This window comes from Schistocerca piceifrons, chromosome 6 (assembly GCF_021461385.2).
Source record: "Schistocerca piceifrons isolate TAMUIC-IGC-003096 chromosome 6, iqSchPice1.1, whole genome shotgun sequence".
NCBI lineage: Eukaryota > Metazoa > Arthropoda > Insecta > Orthoptera > Acrididae > Schistocerca > Schistocerca piceifrons.
The window spans coordinates 273951474-273977994 of NC_060143.1; the positions used below are offsets into that span (position 1 = coordinate 273951474).

General features: G+C 45.0%; 1 protein-coding gene across 1 annotated transcript in view; it reads left to right on the plus strand.

Moving 5' to 3' along the window:
- LOC124803270 (protein dachsous) overlaps positions 1 to 26521 on the plus strand; it is a 334804-nt gene that overhangs the window by 201941 nt on the left and 106342 nt on the right. Inside the window, exon 15 of the mRNA XM_047264453.1 lies at positions 25325 to 25713. Within this exon, the coding sequence (XP_047120409.1) occupies positions 25325 to 25713 (389 nt within the window). The remainder of the gene's footprint in view (positions 1 to 25324; positions 25714 to 26521) is intronic.

Here is a 26521-nt window from a genome sequence, read left to right on the forward strand (position 1 = left end):
CAAGTCAGTCTAGTACAGCTCCCCTGGCCTTTTATTGCAGTACTGAGTCTCGCCTGTTCGCAGTGATTACTCTCGCTTGTACGTCAAAGCCAAAACTGCGCACGTTCGGAGAGCGGTCTGCTGCGCGGCTTTGCATCGTAACGGTGAAAATGAAGTTATGAGGCACTACCCTTTTTACAAAAAGATAGAAATATAGTAGCAAGCAACGATAATAGTTTATCAATATCTACACCTAAATTCATACTGGAAGTTCTTGTCTAAACAATGTGGTAAATTATTTACATCCCTGAGAACTGAAAGAATAGGAAAAGTGTCATTCACTCATTTGATAACGTTTACATTTATTTAATGAAGAAAATGTATGCGGTACTTCCAAAGTCCTATTTACAATTTGTACAGAAACCAAATGGCAGCCAGCCCGAGTGGCCGTGCGGTTCTAGGCGCTGCAGTCTGGAGCCGAGCGACCGCTACGGTCGCAGGTTCGAATCCTGCCTCGAGCATGGATGTGTGTGATGTCCTTAGGTTAGGTTTAATTAGTTCTAAGTTCTAGGCGACTGATGACCTCAGAAGTTAAGTCGCATAGTGCTCAGAGCCATTTTGAACCAAATGGCAGTTATAAGAGTTGAGGGGCATGAAAGGGAAGCAGTGGTTGGGAAGGGAGTCAAACAGGGTTGTAACCTATCCCCGGTGTTATTAAATCTGTATATTCAGCAAGCAATAAAGGAAACAAAAGAAAAGTTCCGAGTAGGTATTAAAATCCATGGAGAAGAAATAAAAACTGTGAGGTTCGCCGATGACATTGTAATTCTCTCAGAGACAGCAAAGAACTTGGAAGAGCATTTGAACGGAATAGACAGTGTCTTGAAAGGAGGGTATAAGATGATCATCAACAGAAGCAAAACGAGGATTGTGCAATGTAGTCGAATTAAGTCGGGTGATGCTGAGGGAATTAGAATAGGAAATGAGACATTTAAAGTAGTAAAGGAGTTTTGCTATTTCGGGAGCAAAATAACTGATGATGGTCGAAGTAGAGAGGATATAAAATGTAGACTGGCAATGGCAAGGAATGCGTTTCTGAAGAAGAAAAATTTGTTAACATCGAGTATAGATTTAAGTGTCACGAAGTCGTTTCTGAAAGTATTTGCATGGAGTGTAGCCTTGTATGGAAGTGAAACGTGGACGATAAATAGTTTGGACAAGAAGGGAATAGAAGCTTTCGAAATGTCGTGCTGCAGAAGAATGCTGAAGAATAGATGGGTAGATCACATTACTAATGTGGAGGTATTGAATAGAATTGGGGAGAAGAGGAGTTTGTGGCACAACTTGACTAGAACTAGGGATCGGTTGGTAGGCCATATTCTGAGGCATCAAGGCATCACCAATTTAGTATTGGAGGGCAGCGTGGAGGGTAAAAACCGTAGAGGGAGACCAAGACATGAATACACTAAGCAGATTCAGAATGATGTAGGCTGCAGTAGGTACTGGGAGATGAAGAAGCTTGCACAGGATAGAGTAACGTGGAGAGCTGCATCAAACCAGTCTCAGGACTGAAGACCACAACAACAACTTGCAAAGTGCGAACACATTAAACACTACCAGTATGCAATAAATAATGTCTTTTTTGCAGTGAACACATAGTGCGTACTCGTGCGATCACTCTGTTGTAGAAATTATTCAAAAGCGAAGATCGCGTAAATACTGTTTACTGGATACCTGGTTTCAACATAGTAAAGGTGCCATCATCGGATCTGAATGTAGATTAACATTTATAAACCAGTTGGATATAACGATACATGAGGCGGACCAATTGATATAAAATCATTATCACAAAAAATCACAACAAAACTGCTCTCATTCTTTTCCATAAAATATGTAAAACTGAAGTCACAAAATATAACTATTTGCTACATGACAGCCGCTTGACTAACAACAGTGTATCAAATAGTTTCATTTTTGACATAATCCTTTCCTTGCCGATTCCGTGGACAACTTTTTACACTTCCAGTGTTATTAGCACCCTTCTAAAACACCACTTCTCAAATGCCTCGATGTACTACCTTTTCAGTTTTCCCTCAGTTCTTCATTCAGTTCTGTACAATCCTGTTTTCCAGTTGCACGTTCTCGGAAATTTGTGAAAATCAGTTTTTGATTGTAGTAAACTCGATTTGGCTTTGCTCCTACCAGTCTGCTTCTTACGTCCTCCTTGCTAAGAAGTCTATACCAATACCCGAAATGCTATAGATATCTCGATAATATCATAACAGGAGTATTGATACCAACAATACCTCAAGGTATTCATTGCTATTTTAATCTGACTTGGTAGCTTTTCCGCCACAGGAAAGAACTTTTTTTAAATACAACATAAAATACGTAAAGTAAGGTATTTTTCTACTAACCAGTTTTAGTATAATACTAACACAAGCAATATCAACTATATATCTGGACAGAAACTTTATGCAACATATAAGGGCATTATCACAATTTATTATTACAAGCTTTTCCTAAGAAGAACTGATTTGCAATAAAATTTATTTTTAGGACAAAACCAGTCGCACAGAACACAGGGCAAAATACACTGTGTTTGTATGATCGACCCTGGGTGTAAAATAAATATCCAACCACTTTTCCAAGGCTATGGATTCCTGTTTAGTGCGACTGGTATATGTTACTGAAAACTGCCCTTGGTATTTAGTTTTTACTGCTGACCTTACGTTTCAAGTGCGTTACATAAATATTGGATACGTTTTAATTCTCATTAAATCACTCTTGTCGCATTGCCACTATCTAAACTTGCAATACTACGGAATTATGAAATACCTGGTATTTGCTAGTGGATACTGCAGCTAACTGAGTTGATGCAAGACTGTATTGGGGAAGAATAATTAGGCTTGGGCCGGAGGCTCGATGCGGGCTGCTCAAAAATATGAAGTCAGTCGTGATAGCTACAAGTTCACTGTTGCCAGTTCGAAGATAACAGAAATGCATTTGAAGTGTAAAAGATGGTTCACTGTGAAACGTCCCCATAGAAAAATTAATGAATGACTGTGCTTAAACTGACACACAATATTTTTAGCGCAACGCAATCTGACGTTCAATAATCCCTACAAAAGAATGGCCCTGACTAACAATAACCTATACCTTTCATGAATCACTTACCTCACAAAAATCTTCGTTACTCGAACTACTGCAATACAGCGAGCGTAAATACTGCCACTAAATAAAAGATTCAAACTACTGAAGGCACTAACTACTGATAGGCATAGTTAGCAAAAGAAAGATTTTGATAGAGAACAAACAATGTATTTACCTTAATAATGTTCAAAGGACATCATATATATGTATCCGTTCATGATATCCAATAATACAAATTTACTCTTTCTGATGGGCACACGTGCAGATCGTCCGCTCTCAAAATTCCACCATCTCTGTCCCCACATCCATCACTGCTGGCGGCTCACCTCCAACTGCGCAACGCTACGCGCTGTTCCCATCCAACTGCCCAACGCTACAATGGCGAACATTCCAACAATGCAAACCAGCCACAGACTGCACACAGCACAGCCAGTGATTTTCACACAGAGCGCTACGTGGGGTTACCAACATAAAAACCTAAACAGCCTAATAACATAGCCCCCATGCTCCCCACAAAAAAATTTTACAAATTGTTTTGGGCAGTGGCCAATACAGATTTGAAAAAAATTTACATAATTACAATAACAAAGAAATCAAATGCACACACTTATTGATATACTGTTGGTCAAAAGCAAAGATTTCCTCACAGTCCATGAAGACAGTCCTGATCGTTCATCACAATAAAACTGCAGTGTTTTCCTCAAAGTCTGAGCAGTAAAAGAAAATGCACACGGAAGTAGTGGATTTCCATGCAGTCTTGAAGAAGTGGTATTGTCCTTCCAACGGGAAGACAGTGCTGACACTTGACATGCAGACAGGCAATGGGCCACAACAGAGCAAACCCACAGCAGAGTCAGTGATTTTCATATAGAGCACTACATGGCGTTACCAACATAAAAACATAAACTGCCCACTTACAACTGATACCTGACACTGATAAACGTCAGTCTTGAGCGTCCTATTTCCCTAGGTGTACATATAGAGTTTTCGTGTCGAAAGCATTGCTTGAGGTATGATATCTTGGCCAGCTGGGATTCCTACCGGCGTGACCTTCGCTTGCACGGTACAGTCTAGTCCTCCCTACCTTCTAGACAGAGTGTTTGAGTTTTAATGCGCCGGATAGTTTCGTATAAATAAACCTCGTTTAAACTCTTTGTCTTATAGTTTTTACGGCCCTTCTCCTTGTGTCATTTTGTTGTGCCTCGGCTTTGATGTGCTTTGTTTCCATTCGATCTGATCAACTGCTTCTTATTTGGCTTTTATAAGTTGATTCTGCACGATATCGTAGTCACTACAAGGCGAACAACCGCGGTGCAACTAGAAGCGCAGTATTGCCAGTTGGCGCTACTTTCATCTGCAGTTGCGTTATAAACGGTCTTCGGTCGTTGCCGCAGAATGGTGTGTGTCGGCACGGTAGTCACCTCTCGTTACCCCACTTGATCGGTGCCTTCTCTACCTGGCACACTCTGAAAGGTTCGTTTAATACTTTACACGTGAAACACGAGACATACAATTGTCGTATGCCCAAACTCACGTCAGGGATTTCCTATCCTCATTTAATCTTAAGCTTGCTTTCTCACCGAAAACATTTTGTGCATTTATTCCAGTCCTGCGCGCTTGTTTTGTGCCCATCAGGAGAAAGCAATGTAATAGCAAGAGACTAGCGCCGCCACTGTTATTTGTGTGCGCACTGTCTAAAGTATGATCGACAGCAGTAATTACTGTACATGCGGCTCCATCACATAGCAGTAAACGACTTGCTTTGTAGATGGGACGCGTCTCGCAGACTCCATGCGAAAGCAGTTAAACACTCATCACTGAACGCAGTGTTATTCTAGTTAAGTCCTCTTGCAACGGCTATAAATCATTCTTTTTTTTTTTAGGTTTTGCGGCGTGTGTTTATTATCCTCTAACCATAATTCCAAGCGGGACAAAATGAATCTAGACGTAATAATTGAGACCTGTTCGATAACGCGGGAAGAACATTTAGAGATGTAATGTCGCTTGCTGCGAGAATGCTTTTCTCTTCTTACATCTTTACGATATCGAGAGAATTACCCGCGAAGAAAGATGTCAACCGGCGCCGTCAAAGTCGTGGCAACAACGAATGCTGTGACGGCTGGTGCAACAGCCTCGCTGTTGGCTTAAGATGCGGTGGGGGGACGGAGGGAGGGAGAGGAGAGAGAGAGAGAGAGAGAGAGAGAGAGAGAGGCGACCACGTCTAGGTGCGTCGCGAGTGCCGCGCCGTCCCTCGCCCCACGGATAATTACCCGGTATTAAAGATGGCGGTCGGCGCTGCTGGTTTAATTTGCGTTTGCTCGTTGCCAGCCCGCGGGCCGATTATCGCGGCCGGCCGTCCCGCCCCCCGCCTCCGCCTCCGCCCCCGGGGGCAGCGCTTCATTAGCCGTCGACGTCGCCGCCGCCACCGTGGTTCTGACGCCGCGCCCCATATGGAACGTGCTCTGCCGTGCCCAAAACCCGACACCTCAACCTCCGTATTAGGCGCAACTCTCTAGCTCCAATGAAACACACTCATCGGAGATTTCGTTATAACAGAAATTTGAGGAAATACCGTTTAAAAATTTTGAAGTACTAAGACACACAAACTAGTTAAGGCACCGAAAGTGTGAGGGAAAAGAAAGAAAGAAAGAAACCGCAATGCAATAAATTTTCATCAGAAAAACGACGGCGGTGCTGATCCGTAGAATGCGCGAACATTTACCATACAGTAATGTGGCCTGCAACTATCTACGTTCATATAAGGGGAAGTCAAATAAAAACGAGGCAGATCGGAAAAAAATAAGCAAACTGTTTATCATTTCGAAAGTAATCGCCGTAACCGTTAATACATTTAACCCTCTGCGAGAAAAGGAGGTCAGTTCCTTCATGGAAATACGTTTGCGGTTGCCTACGGGACTACCTCTTCGTCCGAAGCAAATGTACGGCGTGAATGTCTTTGTTCAGGGCACCAAAAGTACGGAAATGACATGGGAAGAGATCCGGACTATATGGAGCATGTGTAAGGCCTTCCGAGAGAAACTTATGCACCTTAGTCGAAACAACAGGCACGCCGGAGAACCGGGAAAGTTATGATGACCTATTTATTTCACAGTATGGGCCCACTTCTCATCTCCTTTCTGGAAAACGGCTCCACAGTTAACGCAGACCGCTACGGTGGACACTTTGCAAAAACTCAAGCGCGCCATCAAGTGCAAACGCCCATGAATGTTGACGGACGGTTTCATTCTGTTGCAGGATAATGCCCCCTCCCCCCCTCCACATATTGCCAAGATTGTTCCCATTACCTTGCAGAAATTTCACTGAGGGCAGTTTACACATCCTCCTTACCATCCCCAGCTCTCCCCATGCGATTTCCGTGTCTCTGAACCCTGGCGGAAGATATTCGTGGCCGTCGATTTGCTTCTGAGGAAGTGCTGCAAGCCTTGGTACAATGATGGTAAATAGGCATCTACACAGAGTACGCGAAAGAACTTGCCCCCCTTCTAACAGCCGTGTACCGCAAGTCTCTAAAGGAACGGAGGGTTCCAAATGATTGGAAAAGAGCACAGATAGTCCCAGTCTTCAAGAAGGGTCGTCGAGCAGATACGCAAAACTATAGACCTATATCTCTGACGTCGATCTGTTGTAGAATTTTAGCACATGTGTTTTGCTCGAGTATCATGTCGTTTTTGGAAACCCAGAATCTACTATGTTGGAATCAACATGGATTCCGGAAACAGCGATCGTGTGAGACCCAACTCGCTTTATTTGTTCATGAGACCCAGAAAATATTAGATACAGGCTCCCAGGTAGATGCTATTTTTCTTGACTTCCGGAAGGCGTTCGATACAGTTCCGCACTGTCGCCTGATAAACAAAGTAAGAGCCTACGGAATATCAGACCAGCTGTGTGGCTGGATTGAAGAGTATTTAGCAAACAGAACACAGCATGTTGTTATCAATGGAGAGACGTCTACAGACGTTAAAGTAACCTCTGGCGTGCCACAGGGGAGTGTTATGGGACCATTGCTCTTCACAATATATATAAATGACCTAGTAGATAGTGTCGGAAGTTCCATGCGGCTTTTCGCGGATGATGCTGTAGTATACAGAGAAGTTGCAGCATTAGAAAATTGTAGCGAAATGCAGGAAGATCTGCAGCGGATAGGCACTTGGTGCAGGGAGTGGCAACTGATCCTTAACATAGACAAATGTAATGTATTGCGAATACATAGAAAGAAGGATCCTTTATTGTATGATTATATGATAGCGGAACAAACACTGGTAGCAGTTACTTCTGTAAAATATCTGGGAGTATGCGTGCGGAACGATTTGAAGTGGAATGATCATATAAAATTAATTGTTGGTAAGGCAGGTACCAGGTTGAGATTCATTGGGAGAGTGCGTAGAAAATGTAGTCCATCAACAAAGGAGGTGGCTTTCAAAACACTCGTTCGACCTATACTTGAGTATTGCTCATCAGTGTGGGATCCGTACCAGATAGGTCTGACGGAGGAGATAGAGAAGATCCAAAGAAGAGCGGCGCGTTTCGTCACAGGGTTATTTGGTAACCGTGATAGTGTTACGGAGATGTTTAATAAACTCAAGTGGCAGACTCTGCAAGAGAGGCGCTCTGCATCGCGGTGTAGCTTGCTCGCCAGGTTTCGAGAGGGTGCGTTTCTGGATGAGGTATCGAATATATTGCTTCCCCCTACTTATACCTCCCGAGGAGATCACGAATGTAAAATTAGAGAGATTAGAGCGCGCACGGAGGCTTTCAGACAGTCGTTCTTCCCGCGAACCATACGCGACTGGAACAGGAAAGGGAGGTAATGACAGTGGCACGTAAAGTGCCCTCCGCCACACACCGTTGGGTGGCTTGCGGAGTATAAATGTAGATGTAGATGTAGAATCATTTTTTCCTTGAAGGCATTGAACGTCTTGCCTCACAGTGGGGTGAATGTATTAACAGTGATGAGGATTAATTTTGAAATGATAAAAAATGGTTCAGATGGCTCTGAGCACAATGGGACTTAACATCTGAGGTCATCAGTCGCCTAGAACTTAGAACTACTTAAATCTAACTAACCTAGGGACATCACACACATCCATGCCCGAGGGAGGATTCGAACCTGCGACCGTAGCGGTCGCGCGGTTCCGGACTGAAGCTCCTAGAACCGCTCGGCCACAGCGGCCGGCTGAAATGATAAACCACTTTGGTTTTTCTATACGTCTCGTTGTCATTTCACTGCCCCTTATACTTTTAACTCCTGATTCTTCCAGTGGATGGCAGCCTGTGACGTACAGTTCTTTGAACTAACTTTATGTGGTCGCTCCGAACTGCTACGTATGCCGCCCTTGTACATAATTGCAGGAAATATTTCGTTAAACTAATAACTGTCTTAATGCCTCATTCCCGAGCGCTGAAGTTCACAAATAATACTGTTCTTCCAGTACTAGCACGAGTGAACCTTCCGTCAAAACGGGGCCAATCACAAAAATCCCCGATTATGCGCAACGGATAAATGCTTAATCTTCTTTGAGCCTTAAATTTGTATCTGACTGTGTAACCTCACGGTAGTTCTGCAATGGTAAATGTTCCAGCACTCCAGACGAATATCAGTGTCAAACAGAAACCCACCAAAATCAGGGAGTAATTATGTTTCTCTAATTCGCACAATATTCATCAAATCAAAAGATAACTTTCACTAGCACTAGTAGAAATAAAAAGTCCAGTCACTCATACCTTCTCAAAATATCAAGAAAAACGATGAGTTACTTGAATAACCCAGATTCAGCATGTATTACAAATCCATTTACGTTCACAGCGCGTCCTAAAAAACTGACTTTTTCTGTCACCCAAACAATACTAAGTTTCATCTCAGTGTTAATAAATCTGGCTTGTCGCAATAAGTGATTAGCATCAGTTTCAAGAAAATGCAGTACTGCGACTTATGCGTTACATTGTAATTCGTGCCTTCCTTTTAATCAGGAACCGCATCGGCACGCTCTCTGTTGTCCAGTCTGCTCTGAACTTGCCGTCAGCGCTTGACGCCGCCTTCGGCCACGTATTCCAGGATGAAACACTGCGTGACGGCCGTCACTCAACAAGAAACAATTTTCCAGAAACACTAATACGACGAGAATACCCCTACTTGCAGTCCTAATTCCGTCACTCAGCAAATACAGGATGTCCAAAGATGATGGCCAATATTCGTAGGTATACGTGAAGCCTGACATGGTCACGGGGGAGGCGGCGGTCTTAATGTGGTTTATGCAGTAACTGTTTTTAAGTAAAAACCTTTAATGACTAGACCGCAATTTTCCTATCGCAATTAAAGTTCGATTACTAGTTTCGGCTGCTATCTCCAACCATCTACATATCGTTCAAAATATGAAAAGGCGGTGAATAATACGTGTTATATTATTACAAATAATGAGCTTTTGATCCAGCTTCTACTCATACAACTGAGCAGTTTCCTGTATGACCCCTGAGAAATTACCATCTACAACGCGGTCTGCTCGCGGTGATGTTCCCAAGTACGTACTGTTACCGTTTTGCTACTTATAAATGCATGTTGTTGCATGACTATAGCTAACGATGCTTTCCAATGCTTATTCACCTCCTTTTCGTATTTTTAACGATCTGAAGATGGTTGCTGATAGTAACTGAAATTAGTTGTCGAACTTTAATTGTGATAGGAAAACTGCGGTTTTTCTTAAAAAGGTTATTACATAAATTCATAGATATAAGAGGAGCGATCATTCGAATCAAAACAGTCTAGTCAACATGGGCTCTGAAATGCATACTTTAAGAGCTACGACCACTTGTTCTCCTTCGATAATCTGAAACACACATCTGCTAGTGAAAAAGTGCCAGTGGCTCTTAAAGTATGCATTTTAGAGACTGTGTTTACCAGATATTTTTGCGTCGAATGGTAGTTCTTGCCATATCTCTGAATGTACATCATTCCTCCCGGGACACCCTGAATGTTTACGGCACCGATCTGGCACCATTACTTTAAAGGGGAAAATAAGAAAACATGTTTACGGCCTGTATAGACGGACCTTTACGTACTTCTAGATATTTTACGGTTGTTACTATTACTCGTCATTTTCCAACAGCGACTAATGAAGCAGTAATGGATCTTCGCATCTATTTATACGGAATACGTTACATTTATTTACATTGAGGGTCAACCACTATTCCCTGCGCCAATCGTCGATATGAACGGAGTCTGCTACCGTTTTCTTGTGACGAAACATTCCTATAGACAACAGCGTTCTCCATGAACAGCTTTCGACGTTGTTTAGCGGCCCTACATCACTCCCTTAGAGCTCTCCCGAAGTTACCGTTAGACGTGCCATTTTCCTGCCGTTAGGTAAGATTAGTAGCGTTCTGTGCGCTGGGAAATCTTAAATCCAGAAAAGGACCTGATCCTGTACTCGGTAAGCTTATAAGTTGTGCACTAAATGACAGTACGGAACTGTAATAAAATATATGTTGAACCAGTCACTGTGTAAAGTGTAAAGACTTCTGTGAGAGATGGACAACATATAAAACTAGAACTCTTGCAGCTCCTGCAGTTGTGGGATTAGATCGGAAAGAGAGTACCCAAAAATTACTGCTGGTTGGTCGTGCATATAGCACGTACAATAGCTATTTTGCCGCATATAGACACAATATTCTTAGACAGCATTTTAAATCGGCCTTCCCGCCTCCCCTTTATGTATAATCTTCCTCAGAACTGAAGGTCCTTTAGAACAAAAAAGATAAAGTGCAAGGCAACGGGGTATATAGAAAGAGTGTTCATAAATTGTTACGAAAAGAAACATTAAAGAAATGTGGGACTACTAGTAAAAAAAGCTTGGTAAATAAAACGTCGTAGTGTTGTAATGCAGTGGAGGTATCTACGTCACAACAAACACTACGCCAACGTGAAACTCTGAAGACGGCTGTATTAATAGTTGAGGCGAGAGTCTTAGTCGTTTTCCCGCGGCTGCGCAGCTCGGGCAGTAGTTTACACAGATAACTAGTATATTTGTCGAAAACGTGTTCGTGGATGAAATTAGATGCCGGATGTAGGCAGCGCCTGTATGTCTCCACGGCGACACGCGAACCGCCTTCCAGTTCTCTGTCTCTCCGTGCCCGTGCTCTTACTCCCCCGCTGGAATAATAGATTTCTCAATTGAAAGGATGTGATGGGCTCTTTGGTCCTCTCTCGGGCGACCGGGCTTTTGCGGGAAAATCCGATTCTCAACGGCTGCCCCGGAATTTGTTCGTGATTCAATCCCCCGTAAATGCTCGCCCGTCTCCCTCCGCCTTCGTGTACACTGTTTCAGTTCCTGGCCCGATTCTGTTCGTTACGGTGATCGGTTGCTCGTAATTTGTCCTTTTTTTGTTTACCCTTCGATTACCGCTGCCTGTTGAAAGCTTTCTCGCCGGCCGTTTCCTCTTTTTTTCCGGCCACAGAAAGGAGAGCATTCATTCGGCGAAGGCTTAGAAATTGACATCCTGAGATTCCGACGGGGCTCGCGCGCTTTGTGTCGAGATCCCGCGGAAGGTCGCGATCAGTGAGTGACGGAAAAGCTCCGGTGGGACTGTGCAGCCGAGAAAGTAGGCCAGTGCGGCGTGGTGCCTTCACTGAGGTAACGCCGCTGTTGGAATCTGACATGCACTAGACGACACAATTGTCACCCAGGTGTCTCCCAGTATCTGTTAAACGCCGGACTCTGGTCTCTTCTTCTGCCTCGTGTCCTCTTGTAGGTACCTGTTCGTTTCCCCTTTTCTTTCGTGCAAACTCTTCTCCGTAAAGGGTCAGCAATAACTTGAGATTGGTCATGGGGTGTCGTTCTCTACAGAAAAGTATCATCATTGAACGACCATAAGGAAGTGCATAAAATGCACAAAAAATTCTGCATGCTGCATACTGTAATGTATAATAAAATGGTTCGTAAAAGAACCCAATAATATCTGGTTACATGAGTATCAGTGAACATCTGGAAGAGATCACTTTGGAAAAGTACACTTGTGTTCAAAACTTATGGACGAAAGTAACTTTCGCTTGATGCATCACTGCCAAGTAACACAGCTCGACGAAACTTGGAGTATAGGTAGAAAGAATTGCTGCAGTGTAGTGCGGGAGATAACTGAAAGAAATGGATGACAATGCGAGACCATACCGAATTGCGCAGGTGGAGGACCACTTTGAACGAGAGATATTCGGTGCCCGTTCCCCGACTTACGTCTCACCTGGCACGTGTGGGTTGCGTTGGTGAGGTGTACTGCAGCAAGCCACGTGCACTGACCACTACACAGTAGCTGGAGGTGTGGAGGTGGATGGAGGTGGAGGTGTGGAGCGCCCCACCACAAGGACTCCTTGCCAACCTCGCAGCCTGCGTGGGGGCACATCGCAGACCATGCACTGCTGTCCGTGTTGATCATACAGTATATTAAGAACCATGCACTGCCTTTGCAATGTCCAGGGGACCATCGTGAATCACGGTGACTTCGGTGTGATTATTGTGTATAAATGAAAGTATCTTTTCTGTTCGTCTCTTTCCGTATGTCTTACAGTTACTAAGCTACATCTACATCTACATCGTTATTCTGCAATCACACTTCAGTGCCTGACAGAGGGTTCATCGAACCATTTTCGTACTACTACTGTACCATTCCACTCTCGAATGGCGCGTGGGAAAAAAGGAACACCTAAATCTTTCCGTTAGAGCTCTGATTTCTCTTGTATTATTATGATGAGCATTTCTCCCTACGTAGGTGGGAGTCAACAAAATATTTTCGCCTTCGGAAGAGTAAGTTGCTGATTGAAATTTCTTAAATAGATCTCGCCACAAAGAAAACAGCCTGCGTTTCAGTGACTGCCACCCCAAGTCGCGTATCATATCAATGACACTCTCACCCCTGTTGCGCGATAACACGAAACGAGCTGCCCTTTTTTGCACTTTTTCGATGTCCTCCGTCAATCCTACCTTGTAAGGATCCCACACCGCGCAGCAATATTCCAGCAGAGGACGGACAAGTGTAATGTAGGCTGCCTCTTTAGTGGGTTTGTCGCATCCTGTAAGAGTTCTGCCAACAAAGCGCAGTCTTTGTTTCGCCCTCCCCACAAATTATCTTTGTTGTCTTTCCAATTTAAGTTGCTGTAGCAGTTCTTTCTGTATATGGTCCAAACTTCCTCGAGCTGTGTTACTTGGCAGTGACGCATCGTACGAAAGTTACTTTCGTTTTTAAGTTTTGCGCACCCCTGTATTTAAGGTTAACACCAGGAAGCTATCTTAATTGGCATGAACCCCTAGGATCAGCTACAGACAAGGGAAATGGAAGTCATGATTTTGGTGGGCGAATTCTGGGAAAGTGCAACCCATCTCTGAAAGTAGCCGCTTAAAAGATACTACTATCACCAACTGTAGGGTACTGCTGCAGTGTCTGGAATGCTTATCGAGCAGGCGTCAAAGCAGCATTAGAAAGTCTTCAAAGACGCAAGGTTAGGATAGTAGTAGAACGATATAGCCCATACGAAAGCGTAACAACGGAGAACTTAAAAGCTAATCTTAACGAGTAAGACGACTTGTTATCGCGAAGCGTTATTGGGTAAATTTAGAAAATCGTGATTCGAGGAAGAGTGTGCGGTGTTTATACCCTGTATCACGCGCAAGGGCCATTAGAATAACGATAGGATAAGAGAGGCCGGGGCGGTACAGAGGCGTATAATGCAGACAGAAGTGTCTTCAGCAATATTTTCGCCCCAAAATCCTGTTGCATTCCGCTTCTCTCTGCGTCTTCTACGCTGCGCTTGCTTGTGTTCGTCACTTGCAGGCGAGACGCAACAGAGTTCCTATGTTGTATGAAGCCGCAGGCCGCTGCACGACGCAGTGCTGTAAGGAATTATGCAGTGTAATGAAAACGGAGGTGGCGGCCTTGTGTTGGTGGCCATTCCGCTGCGCCGGCGCTAGTTATCCCGTGGTCTACGTGTGCGGTCGTGGTCGCGGCCACGTCCGCGTCGCCTCGTCTCCCAGCCGCTTGGCCGTCGCTGGTCGGCCACTTTCTGTGGTGGTCGCCGGGGCGTTGACGAAACGTTGTGCAAAAGCGTCTCCTGCACGTGTGGAAAGCGCTGGATCACACTTACTGCTGTCAGTCGCCAAACTGCCTGCCTCTTCCTGTCGCTGCCAGATCAATGACGAGACTGTAGAGTAGAAATTCACGTGCGGACTCACCCTTCGACGAGGTTAGCTCGGCACATTACTCCCGTTACGCGAGTGAGCCTACGACTCCGGCGCTGTGACCTTACAGAGGCGTTAAACTCTGCTCCACTGTGAACAGAAGATTGGCCGGTAACTCCTTGGCACTTGAGCGGTGACGTGTTCATTTGCGCCAGCAGTGCAGAGGAATCCCGGGCGTGATGTGAGGAAGTACGACACTTCCACGGCAGATCTCTACGTGTTTTACAGGGGTCCAAAACTTCAGTTACACACTTCATTGTTGCTTAGCTGGCGAGTACCCAAGTAATACTCTTCTTTCTTATGCACTACCTTGCCTTTATTTCTGTTAAAGCTGCAAGACTTTGGACTCGGTTGATGCTGTCCTCCATCTCTTCATCTCTACATGCTTTTGACACCCATCATCTTCTGCAGCAAGTTCTAGTCTTTGATTTGAACTACAATTTTCCTCTCTGCTGTTACTTCCAGCGCTAAGTTATTTCGCCCCAGTGTGCCTTTTCTCAGAACCGTTAACTCTCCTCATCTTCCTAGTGCATAAGCTCGTGCTTCATTTTTTCGTATTTAAAACGCTTCCCATTTCTTTTTCTCCAGAATTACCGTCACTTTCCTCATAAATGTGTGTTCCCGCTGCAGAACTTGTTGTATCATTCCATGACAGTGTTTGACAACAACAGATCAGCTTTTTTTTTTCACTACAGAAAGCTTTACTTTTCTGTGACAATCTACTTCTAAAATGTTTCTTTATTCGGTCATCCTGTGTACTCTTGTTAGATGTTAGAGAAGTAAGAGAGAGCCCTGTAGTCATTATCTTTTCAGGATGAGTAAAGCAATAAATAAATGAACGCCGTAAGTAGGTGTGCGACCGATAGCAGTACCTCTACATCGATACTCCAAAAGCCATCTGACGGTGTGAGGCAGAGGGTACTTCTTGTACCGGTATCTGATGCCTCTTACCTGTTCCATTCACGAATGAAGCACGGGAAGAATGATTGTCGGTAAACCTCTGTATTAGCTCTAATTTTTTGTATTTTCTTCTTGTGACCATTTCGCGAGAGGGATGTGGGAGGAAGTAATCAGTTGTCCGACTTTTCTCGGAAAGTGCTCTCTCGGAATTTTAATAGTAAACCACTCCATGATGCACAACGCGTCTCTTGTAACGTCTACCCTGGAGTTTGTTGAGCATCTACGTAACACTCTCGCGCAGATTAAATCGCCCTGTGACGAAACGCCCTGCTCTTCGTTGGATTTTCTCCATCTGTCCTAGCTGTTAAGTGTCCCACAGTGATGAACCGTACTGAAGAATCGGTTGAACAAGTGTTTCGAAGGCCACATCTTTCGTGAATGAGTTACATTTCTTTAAGATTCTTTTTATGAATTTAAGTCTAGCATCTTCTTCTTCTACTATTTGTTTTATGTGGTCATTTCACTTAAGGTCGTTCCGATGGGTGCTGCTAGATATTTTATGGTAGCTGCTGTTTCCAAAAATTTGTCATCAGTGGTGTAGTTGAACAATATTGAATTTTTTGTCTTAGGTATGTTACATTGGTTCAGCGCCAACTGCCAAAGACTGTACCATTTATCAGTCTTCTGTAGGTCATTTTGCACGATACTGTCTTTATCGTTGCTATTGCTTTATAGACAGCCGCATCATCTGCGAACAGTCTTCAAGAGCTTCCGACGCTTTCTACTAGATCATAAATATACATTGTTAACAGTAACTGTCGTATCACACCACCTGAAATCATGTTTATATCTAGATGTTTTTCCGTTAAGAGCAACGTGTTGAGTTTTCTCTGCAAGGATGTGATGAATCCAGTCGTAAATCTGATCCGATACTCCGTAGGCTCCTATGTTTTCTCTATTTTTTTTTCTAAACAACAATGCGAAATGGTGTCAAATGACCTCGTGAAGTCTAGGAACAGAGTATCAGTCAGAATGCTGATGTCTATAGGACAGTGGATTTCAAGGAAGAACAGAGCGAGCTGAGTTTCGCAAGATCTCTGTTTGCAGAATCCATGTTGATTTTATAGAGGATATTTTCGTTCCCCAGAAACTTCGTAATACGTGAGCATAAAACATGTGGCATAATTCTGCAGCAGATTGACGTCAGCCATATAGGCCTATAATTGTGTGCATCTGTCCTACGACTCTTTTTTGAAGAGGGGAATGACTTGCACTTTTTTCCAGTCGGTAGGTACCCTTCGTTGCTCCACCTACCTATGATGAACTGCTGAGTAGTTCAAATCATTCGTGAAAGACAGCTTAGCGGAATGTTTCTACAGAGTTTGCACCGGAAGAATGTCATTTTTCCTGCTTCAACCACTGGCTTGTTGGCTAGCGGTTTCGATGAATGTGCTTTTCAGTTCTATTGAACACCGTACAAGAAATAGACCGTTTCTAAACGTTATCTCCTTCAGATACGTATGACATCCCCGTCTTCGAGTACATGGCTGTACCACAACATAGGCCCGTCGCACTGTTCTCCCCTTTATTCGCTTCCGCCCGGTGCGAAGCTTTGACCCGCACGGAGACGGCTGCATGCTGGGACACGGTGCGCGGTTCACCTCGGCGCGCTGCCTCCTAATCGCCTGGCGATGGGAGAGCGAGCATGAGAAAATTCACCGGCCAATCGCCGCAGCCTGCCTACGCTCATAGCCGGTAATAACGGGGGGACGAGGCCGGCACTCGCAGAAACGGAAGCCCTCCTTCAACAAATGCACAGTCTACCCGCCTGCGATTCCCCTCCCCGGCTTTTTATTCTGCCCGGCGTGCACCTGCGAACTGTAATTGAACGGGAACAGGTTAACTACTCGCGAGTGCGCAACTGGAATGATCGGTGCGAAGCAGAATCCATTAGGCCACACCCACGTTATCACAGCGGCTAACGAGATGGCGAAAAATTGAGTGTGCGTGGGAACAAGGAAAGGGAAAAAGGGAAGCTGTTTAACGCTGCTGACCTCGCGGTGTAAAGGGCCTTTTAGCGGCGGTGTAAGTAGCCCACCCCCCTCCCCCCTTTTTTTTTAGGATCAGCGGTCCCTCCAGATTCTTCAACCCGATCCTGCGAACTCGCCGATCTTCGTGGCTGTGGTCCAGTTTCAGTTTCTCGGGCTGTTGTACGTACAGCTCCGAAAATCTTCTCTGCTTCTATACGTTTTCTCCACGCTGATATGACGATAAGCTGTAATTCACGCAGCTGTGTCAAGTAATAGTGAAGACGCAACAAACGCCAACGTGGTACGTGCGTAACTCCAGATGTTTGCATTCTCGTTAAATCTACTTTCTACAATGGTTCAAATGGCTTTGAGCACCATGGGACTTAACATCTGAGGTCATCAGTCCCCTAGAACTTAGAACTACTTAAACCTAACTAACCTAAGGACATCACACACATCCATGCCCGAGGCAGGATTCGAACCTGCGACCGTAGTGGTCACGCGGTTCCAGACTGAAGCGCCTAGAACCGCTCGGCCACACCGGCCGGCCTACTTTCTACAACCGGGCTCTTTTGTAGTAGGGGTTAGGTGAAGAAAGGTTGAAAAGTAAATGGAACATACTCGTGGTTGTTTTACAGGTAGGTCCAGTCGTCGATTTATCATCCGATCACACACTCACAGGGGCAGTATTGTCCCAGAAAGAAACTGAAACAGTTCCCGCCAAAGTTTCGCGGGCTTCTTCCCTCAGTTGTAGAGTAATTTCCGAAACTGATAATCTCGACCCAAATGGGAACCACTTAGCCTCACTCCGGGAGCAGATTCAGGTTTCAGTTCGCGGGGGGGGTTCACAGTCTCCCCCACACCCAATATAACTTTCTGTCAAGCCACACTTTTACCACGCCGATGATCGCTAGGATTTTAATTCTTCTTCTTCGTTCAAACGGCTAACCCTAGTGTCTGCAGCCACAGCTTACTCTCTTCAGCACATCTCTTCGTCTCCAAGTATGAGCAACATTCCATCTCACTGACCAGGGGTTTTTTAAGTAGGATTTTCTCGGTCGTCCCGCATGTTCTCGCCTTGCGAAAATGTTGTGTAGAAAAATATCGTGTCTAATTAAGTGTCCAGTGAATTTTTGCAAGTCTTGGTCTATAACATTCACTCGTTCCTCCTTCTGTTCAATTTCTTGTAGAACAATCTCGTTTGTTTTGTTATCAGTCCAGCTGGATTTTGTGATTTTCCTCCAGAGCCACATTTTAGCAGCTTCGAAGCGAGCTACCTCTTGCTTTGCTAACGTCCTGGTTTCACATTCGTACTTCAACCACGAAGCTGATATGCTTATTCAGTAAAAGATACTTCTTAGTTTGGAACGCGTTTTAGGCCAGTGCTATTCTTCTCTTGATTTCCATGAGACATCTGTTGTTTTCCTCCACAGTACTAATAATATAGTAACTTCGGTTAATTCCTCCAGTTGCTCACAGCCGCCGGCCGAAGTGGCCGTGCGGTTAAAGGCGCTGCAGTCTGGAACCGCAAGACCGCTACGGTCGCAGGTTCGAATCCTGCCTCGGGCATGGATGTTTGTGATGTCCTTAGGTTAGTTAGGTTTAACTGGTTCTAAGTTCTAGGGGACTAATGACCTCAGCAGTTGAGTCCCATAGTGCTCAGAGCCATTTGAACCATTTGCTCACAGCCGCCGGCCGGAGTGGCTGAGCGGTTCTAGGCGCTTCAGTCTGGAACCGCGCGACCGCTACGGTCGCAGGTTCGAATCCTGCCTCGGGCATCGATGTGTGTGGTGTCCTTAGGGTAGGTAGGTTTAAGTACTTCCAAGTTGTAGGGGACTGATGACCTCAGAAGTGAAGTCCCATAGTGCTCAGAGCCATGTGAACTTTTTTTTTTTTTTTTGCTCACAGCCTATTTTTATCTCAGCGTTGCCTCCATCCCCTTTATTGTCTCAAACCATCACTTTTGTCTTCTTGATATTTAGTTGCAGTTCTGTTATCTCTTGATTTGACATCTTCAGGATTTTATTTAGTTCTTTCTCTGAATCCGCCACTATTGGAATGTGATCAGCAAATATGAAGCAGTGAATATGAATACCATTAATGTTGATACCAGTCGTCTTTGCTTTCGATGTTGTTACTGCCTCGTCGCTGGACATATTAAATAAGTAAGCTGATGCATGCCACCCACGTTAATAACAACAACAATAAAATATATTTAATGTTTAATTTAATAATAATTATTATTATCACTTGTATATTCAGTGCTTAGAACATCAGTTTAGCATAACTTCGAAGAAAAGGAAAAGCATTCATCCGAAAATATGAAAAATTAATGTATCCTGCAGTTGATTCGAGAACAGGGGAGAAGCTTTGACAATATTGTTAAGTTCATAATTTACACAACATAAATTCGTAGTGTGCAGTCACCGTTATCATTATTTCACTTAGCACTATGATTATGGACACTGGTCTGCACTCTATGATTGTGCGAGGGAAATGGTGTTTTCATCAATCGTTTCCTCCTAAGTTGAGGCAGTCAATCTTTTTGGGTTTTTCGGGGCTCGTTCACTTTCTGTTTTGCCTGAGTTTTGCCAGTTCTGTCTGTGGACTCACGAACCCTGTCAGATTTATTCTTGAAAGCAGGTGCAGTTAACCTGTCAACGTGCGTCTTTTTCCTGTCTGAAATGTGCTCTGCAAGTGATCAGGCTGCAATATCCTGCGCATATGTTACCTCTCTCACAAGCAGCTGAAAAGTATCCTGTCTTAAACATAGCCTGTAATATTCTACAATTCCCTACTATTTTCGAGACTGGTAGTCTTCATGCTATGTTATTCTCATATTACCACTAACTCTCCCCCCACTCTCACCCCCCGTTCTTTAAGGAATCGCACTCCACTGTATAAAACGGCTTCAAACGTGTGATTACTTTACTTTGGTAGTCGCTAAGTGCCCTCATTATCTAAAACTGGACGAGCTAATTTGAGTAACTTGCGCTCCGTTTTAAGAAAAGCTAGTTTTTCACGCTTCTCAATGTTTATGACATTACGGTGGAACAATATGCGGGCTGGGGTGGGCGCTAATTATTTGGGAACTAATTAACCGTTGCAGCTTGATGGCAACAAGTGTCAGTGTTCATCACATCAAGTGTCCCAGCGTCCTTTGTATTTCCTCCCCTGTATTACTACACATTAAATGCTCCTATCCAGATTTGTACTTTGAATGCAGAGTGTACGAGGGGTCATAGTTCTGCTGCACCAAAGCGGAACGTATGGATTCTAGTTACTTACCCGCCTGGTATCTTCTAAAGGTGCCCTGTGCAGAAGCAGCTCGTGGGTCGTGGAGTTTGTCTCTTTTGATGTGAGGCTGTAAGAATCGTCTAGAGAGTGGGCTAAGGCTCTCTAAATGCTGCCGAATTCAGAGATGCCAGTGACTTTTCACTAAAAGAAACGACGTAACAGGTCAGGTCAGCTGCTAGTAAGTTACAGAACAAATATTTGACCACAACGTGACATGTGGTACAGGCCAAGCAGCTAACAGTGATTATCTTCGTCCACATGACTTTTCTGCACAAATCGTTTAACACAATAACTTCTTATTCCCACACTCTACCTTGCACTGTTCGGAGAGCGCTTAACCAAGCTGTTGAACGTGCGGCCTTGCCTACCGCCGTACCGAGCATCCGTCGCAACCGTTCGCTCACTCGCCCCTGTCCAGGCGAAGCCGCCCAGAGTGCTTACATAAGACTACAGCTGTTAAAAAAATACCGGTAACAAGAAGAATCTAAAAATTGTATGATGGGTTACTATTGAGGTTCGCTTGGATGACTGTCAATAAAATCTCAGTTATTTATCTTAAATAAATGTTAATAAATGATAGAATGTCTGTACCTCACTCCAGCTCTTACGTCATACATGAGTTAACATTATCGTCCTTAATTACTAACAGAGGTTTGGGACTCAATGGTATGGCTCAGTGCCAGGAATGCTACGTCGTATCTCCGTAACTATTTATCGTACAATGGTATATCATTCTCCAAGTACAGCTAGTGGTCTATGTGGATACTATCTGCAAAATACGTTGCAAATAGAGTTACTAGTAAAGAAGTAATAATTAAAACGAGATGCCTGGTGTTGTTTTACTGTGCGAACAGCGAAAACGCAATAATAATTTTTCTTTCGTTACTTTGTGGAGGCTGTCAGAGTGAAAAAGCTTCGTAAAGGTTTCAAACTATGTGTTAAGTTTTTTGCAAGTCGTTCTGAACAAAATAGTACAAATTAACAATCAAGTCATAGAATTACATGCATAGAATTACATGCAAAACCACAACACATTACTAAGCCTAATATTGTGTATGATAACCGTTAGAATTCAAAACAGCTTCTAATCGTCTCGTAATGTGGAAACACAGGCCCTGTGTGGTTTTCAAGTGAATCTCATACCATTCTTCGTGCAAAATAGTGGAATTTCAGGTGTCGAGCCGCGCGGGGTAGCCGCGCGGTCTGGGGCGCCTTTTCACGGTCCGTGCGCCTCCCCACGACGGGGGTTCGGGTCCTCCCTCGGGCATGGGTTAGTAGATGAAGTAATGTGTAGGCTTAGGGACCGATGACCTAGTAGTTTGGTCCCATAAGAACCTACCACAAATTTCCAATTAAAAGGAAAGGTATTTCAGGTGACGAGGATGGAGATGGATGGCACAAAGGTCTCGTGATTGTCGTGACCTTGGGAGGTGCGACAGTTGCTCCTCGTGCTCACAAAACCAGTCTTGGACAATGAGAGCTGTGTGAACAGGGGCCCTGTGCTCTTGGAACACAACAGCACCATTGGGGAACAAACATTGTACCACGTGATAGAGATGATCAGCAATAATGTTCACATATTTTTTGGCCGTAATGCTACCTTGTAGAGTAACCATAGGATCCGTGGAATACTCCGACAGGTGGCCCAAATCATCACCGAAACGCCGCAACGTTTCACTATTGGGACACAAACTCGGACACAAGCTGGAAACAGTGCAAATTTTCTTCCATTGCTCCATTGTCCAGGTTTCTTGGCTTCGGCATTACTGATGAGTGCTATTGTAATTCCAGCTCGCCCTCTAATCCCCTGCTTACGGAGCTGCCTCCGTGTTGTTTTGGCACTGACCACGTTCGCGAATATGACATTCAGTTCTGCAATGACTTTTGGATTTGTCGTCCTCTTACTTTTCGTCACAATCCTTTTCAGTGACCGTCCATCACGCCTGCTCACCACACAGTTTCGTCCGTGTTGTGACTTAGCACATGATGGTTTTCGGTTTCCTCTGTATGCCCTATACACTGAAGACCCAAAGAAACTGGTACACCTGCCTAATATCGTGTAGGGCCCCGCGAGCACGCTGAACTGTCGCAACACCAAGTGGCATGGGCTTGGCTAATGTATGTAATAGTGCTGCAGGGCTGTCCATAAATCCGTAAGAGTACTAGGGGGTGGAGATATCTTCTGCATCCACCAGCTTGAACAGTCCCCTTCTGACATGCAGGATCCATGGATTCATGAGGTTGTCTCCATACCCGTACATGTCCCTCCGCTCGATACAATTTGAAACGAGACTCGTCCGACAAGGCAGCATGTTTCTAGTCCAATGTCGGTGTTGACGAGTCTAGGCGAGGCGTAAAGCTTTGTGTCGTGCAGTCTTCAAGAATACACGTGTGGGCCTTCGCGTCCGAAAGCCCATATCGATGATGTTTCGATGAATGGTTCGCACGCTGACAGTTGTTGATGGCCCAGCATTGAAATCTGCAGCAATTTGCGGGAAGGTTGCACTTCTGTCACATTGAACGATTTTCTTCATTCCTCGTTGGTCCCGTTCTTGCAAATATTTTCCCGGCCGCAGCGATGTCGGAGATTTGATGTTTTACCGGATTCCCGATATTCACGGTACACTCGTGGAATGATCGTACAGGAAAATCCCTTCATCCCTATCTCGGAGATGCTGTGTCCCTGGACTCGTGCGCCGACTATAACGTCACGTTCGAACTCCCTTAAATCTTGCTAACCTGACATTGTAGCGGCAGTAACCGATCTAACAACTGCGCCAAACACTTGTTGTCTTGTATAGGCGTTGCCGACCGTAGGGTCGTATTCCGCCTGTTTACATTTGAGATCACGTGCGTTGGCGCTTCAGTGTATATGTACGATATGGTGCCTATTGAGACGTCAAATACTCGATGACGGAAGCATCCACCATACGAGCACCAGCCATTTGCTCACGTTCCAGTTCACTTAGCTCTGACACAACGCCATCACAACTACACAGAACACTGTTTCGAACGCGACTGAGACTTGCAATGTAGTGAGGATGCACAGGTGCCGTTGTGGTCACATGCGCTCCAGAGCGCAACCATTAGTATCGGCTAGGACATGCATTTATGTCGTGCATGCATTTCTCGCGTTGGCTCCATATTTTTGTCCAATTCCTGTATTTGTGTTTTAAGGACATTTCAAGGTAAAGCCGTCGGCACACGGACCGTGCTGTCGAACGTTAACGTTGAGCGTGCCAAGTTCGACGTGCTGCTGAGCTCAGATACGATGCGACTTGTGCATACGGTAGTGGGCCCCAACGTGGTATACGCGATCGCAGTGCACTCCAGCGGCAGTTGAGGGATGTTTCTAGTTCGTAAATCACATTGTTTACTGAACGGGCGCGCGTAAAATTCCCACGTTACCTCTATTAAAACGCACATTTCCTCCATCGTCCATGAAAAGGAAAATACCATGTCCAATCAATAAGGACACAGGCTTATAAAAGTTCCATTACAAACAGTGCGATACAAATTTTGAATACTTCTCCAGATAAGATAAACATTATTCCATCATCCCCACATTTTAGTAAAACCCCAGGGTCAGTCTTGCTTGATCACTGTTCCTATCCAGTAACAGAATCTTTGCAGAATGTGAATTACAAAGCTTAAAAGAAAAAGGAGCAAAATATCTTTATACAAGTAGCGCAAGCTGTCCTGTAGATGAAGCCAATCGAACAGTCACCTCCAAAAAAAAAAAAAAAAAAAAAAAAAAAAAAAAAAAAAAAAAAAAAAAAAAAAAAAAAAAAACTAATAATAAAGTATCAGAACCTAATAAAAACGCGAATTTTAGGAAAAGAAAAATTTGAAAGTGTCAAGACGCGAACCAACGTCCCAACAAACAACTCATTACTGATGCTACTCATTACGCTTCTTTATATATATATATATATATATATATATATATATATATTGTTCGTTGAGTTTGGTCTGGGCGGACGTCACAAGATATCCGTTCAAGTTGATCGTTGATTCTTTGACTCATTTTTTTTATTACAGAGAGCACACAGCCCTCTGACTTAACACGCTGAGCTACCGTGCCGGCTTACGCTAAACCAGCGATACACGCCTAACGTCTGATCATATTATGTTACGCCTTGCTGAAAACCTTAATCGTAGATATGTTAGTAATTGAAATTTAATTATAACAAATTGTACCAAGAACAATGCGTTTTGGGTGGATCTTCAGTCTGTCGCTGCCTTCAAATACCCTACTCTCATAATACGCAAGTTACAATAACTCTTTTGCCACGAATATGATGTTTCTCATTATTTTATTGGAACGAATCACACAGTTAACAACGGGTTCTTCAGTGATTCTCAATTTGCTGGTGCTCAGAAACGGCATATATACATATAGGCTTGAAATGAATGCCAATACGGCGCCTCACAACTCTGTACTGAAGGGAGACGAAAATAGTCCCGAACGTGCTATTCCACGCTGTGACGTCAGAAACTCGGCACGCTCGACGCTCAACGTTCGGATGCACGGTCCGTGTGCCGACGGCTTTACGATTAGTTTAACGGGTACAAATAAAACCTGTGGTTGTGTTTACTGTGTTTAGAGGGCGCTCTCGTCAGATCTGACGTTTGCGTCGTCACCGAGAGAGCGAGAGCGGGGCGGTCGTCTGCAGCGGCTCTAGCCCTTGTTGCAGGCGGTGGCGGCGGCGGCGTCGGCGGCGGGGGCGGCAACGTGACGTACGAGATCCCGGCGGGCGTGGCCGACGACCGGTTCGCGGTGGACGCCCGCACGGGCGTGGTGCGGCTGCGCGCCGCGCTCGACCGCGAGCAGCGCGCCTCGTACACGCTGCCCGTGTACGCGTCGGCGGCGGCGCCGGGGGCGGCGGGAGCGGCGGCGGCGCCCGGCGGCGACGCGCACCACGCCGCGCTCTTCGACGTGGCCACGCTGCGCGTCTACGTCACCGACGTCAACGACCACGCGCCCGAGTTCTCGGCGGGCGCCTGCTACCCGCTCTCCGTGCCCGAGAACAGCGAGCTCGCCGCCATACACACCGTCGTCGCCTTCGACCGCGACGAGGGCCCCAACGCCCGCATCACCTACTCCATCACCGGTACGGCCTCACCTCCTTAGCAAACTACTGCCCCAAGTCCGGTCTCGAAACTTACACCTCAGGTGGAATTGCAGGTGACGTGTCAAGCGGACTTCGACACCATAAATCGATTTGAAACTGCAACAAATAAAATGTATTGCACGATTCGGCCTCGAGTGCAGCAAAATTCATTTGAAACTTCCGCGGTCACAGTCCGTGGTCAACGCGTAAAAGCAGTCGCTAACGTTTCGTTCAAATGGTTGAAATGGCTCTGAGCGCTATGGGACTTAACATCTATGGTCATCAGTCCCCTAGAACCTAGAACTACTTAAACCTAACTAATCTAAGGACATCACACAACACCCAGTCATCACGAGGCAGAGAAAATCCCTGACCCCGCCGGGAATCGAACCCCGGAACCCGGGCGTGGGAAACGAGAACGCTACCGCACGACCACGAGCTGCGGACTAACGTTTCGTCCCCATCAGCAGGAGACATCTTCATAAATGAGATACTGGCAGAGGCATAGGCCCTTCGCCGGTGCAGAAAAGTATTCGCTCACGCTCCGCCTGCAGCTGGGGAAGAAACGTTAGTGAATACTGCACGACGGCCTCTGCCTCTGTCACGTCTCACCTCTGAGAATGCCCCTAGCAAACAAGAACGAAACGTTAGTGAATAGTTTTACGCATCAGCCACGGGCTCTCAGTCCATACCGTTTTACAATAGCAAACACTCGTCTTGAAAGGCTTCATTTTGAAACAAAATTTCTACTTCTTTTACTTGTACCCAAATATGTTTCTGTTACTGTTACAGTATCGTCAGTGACACT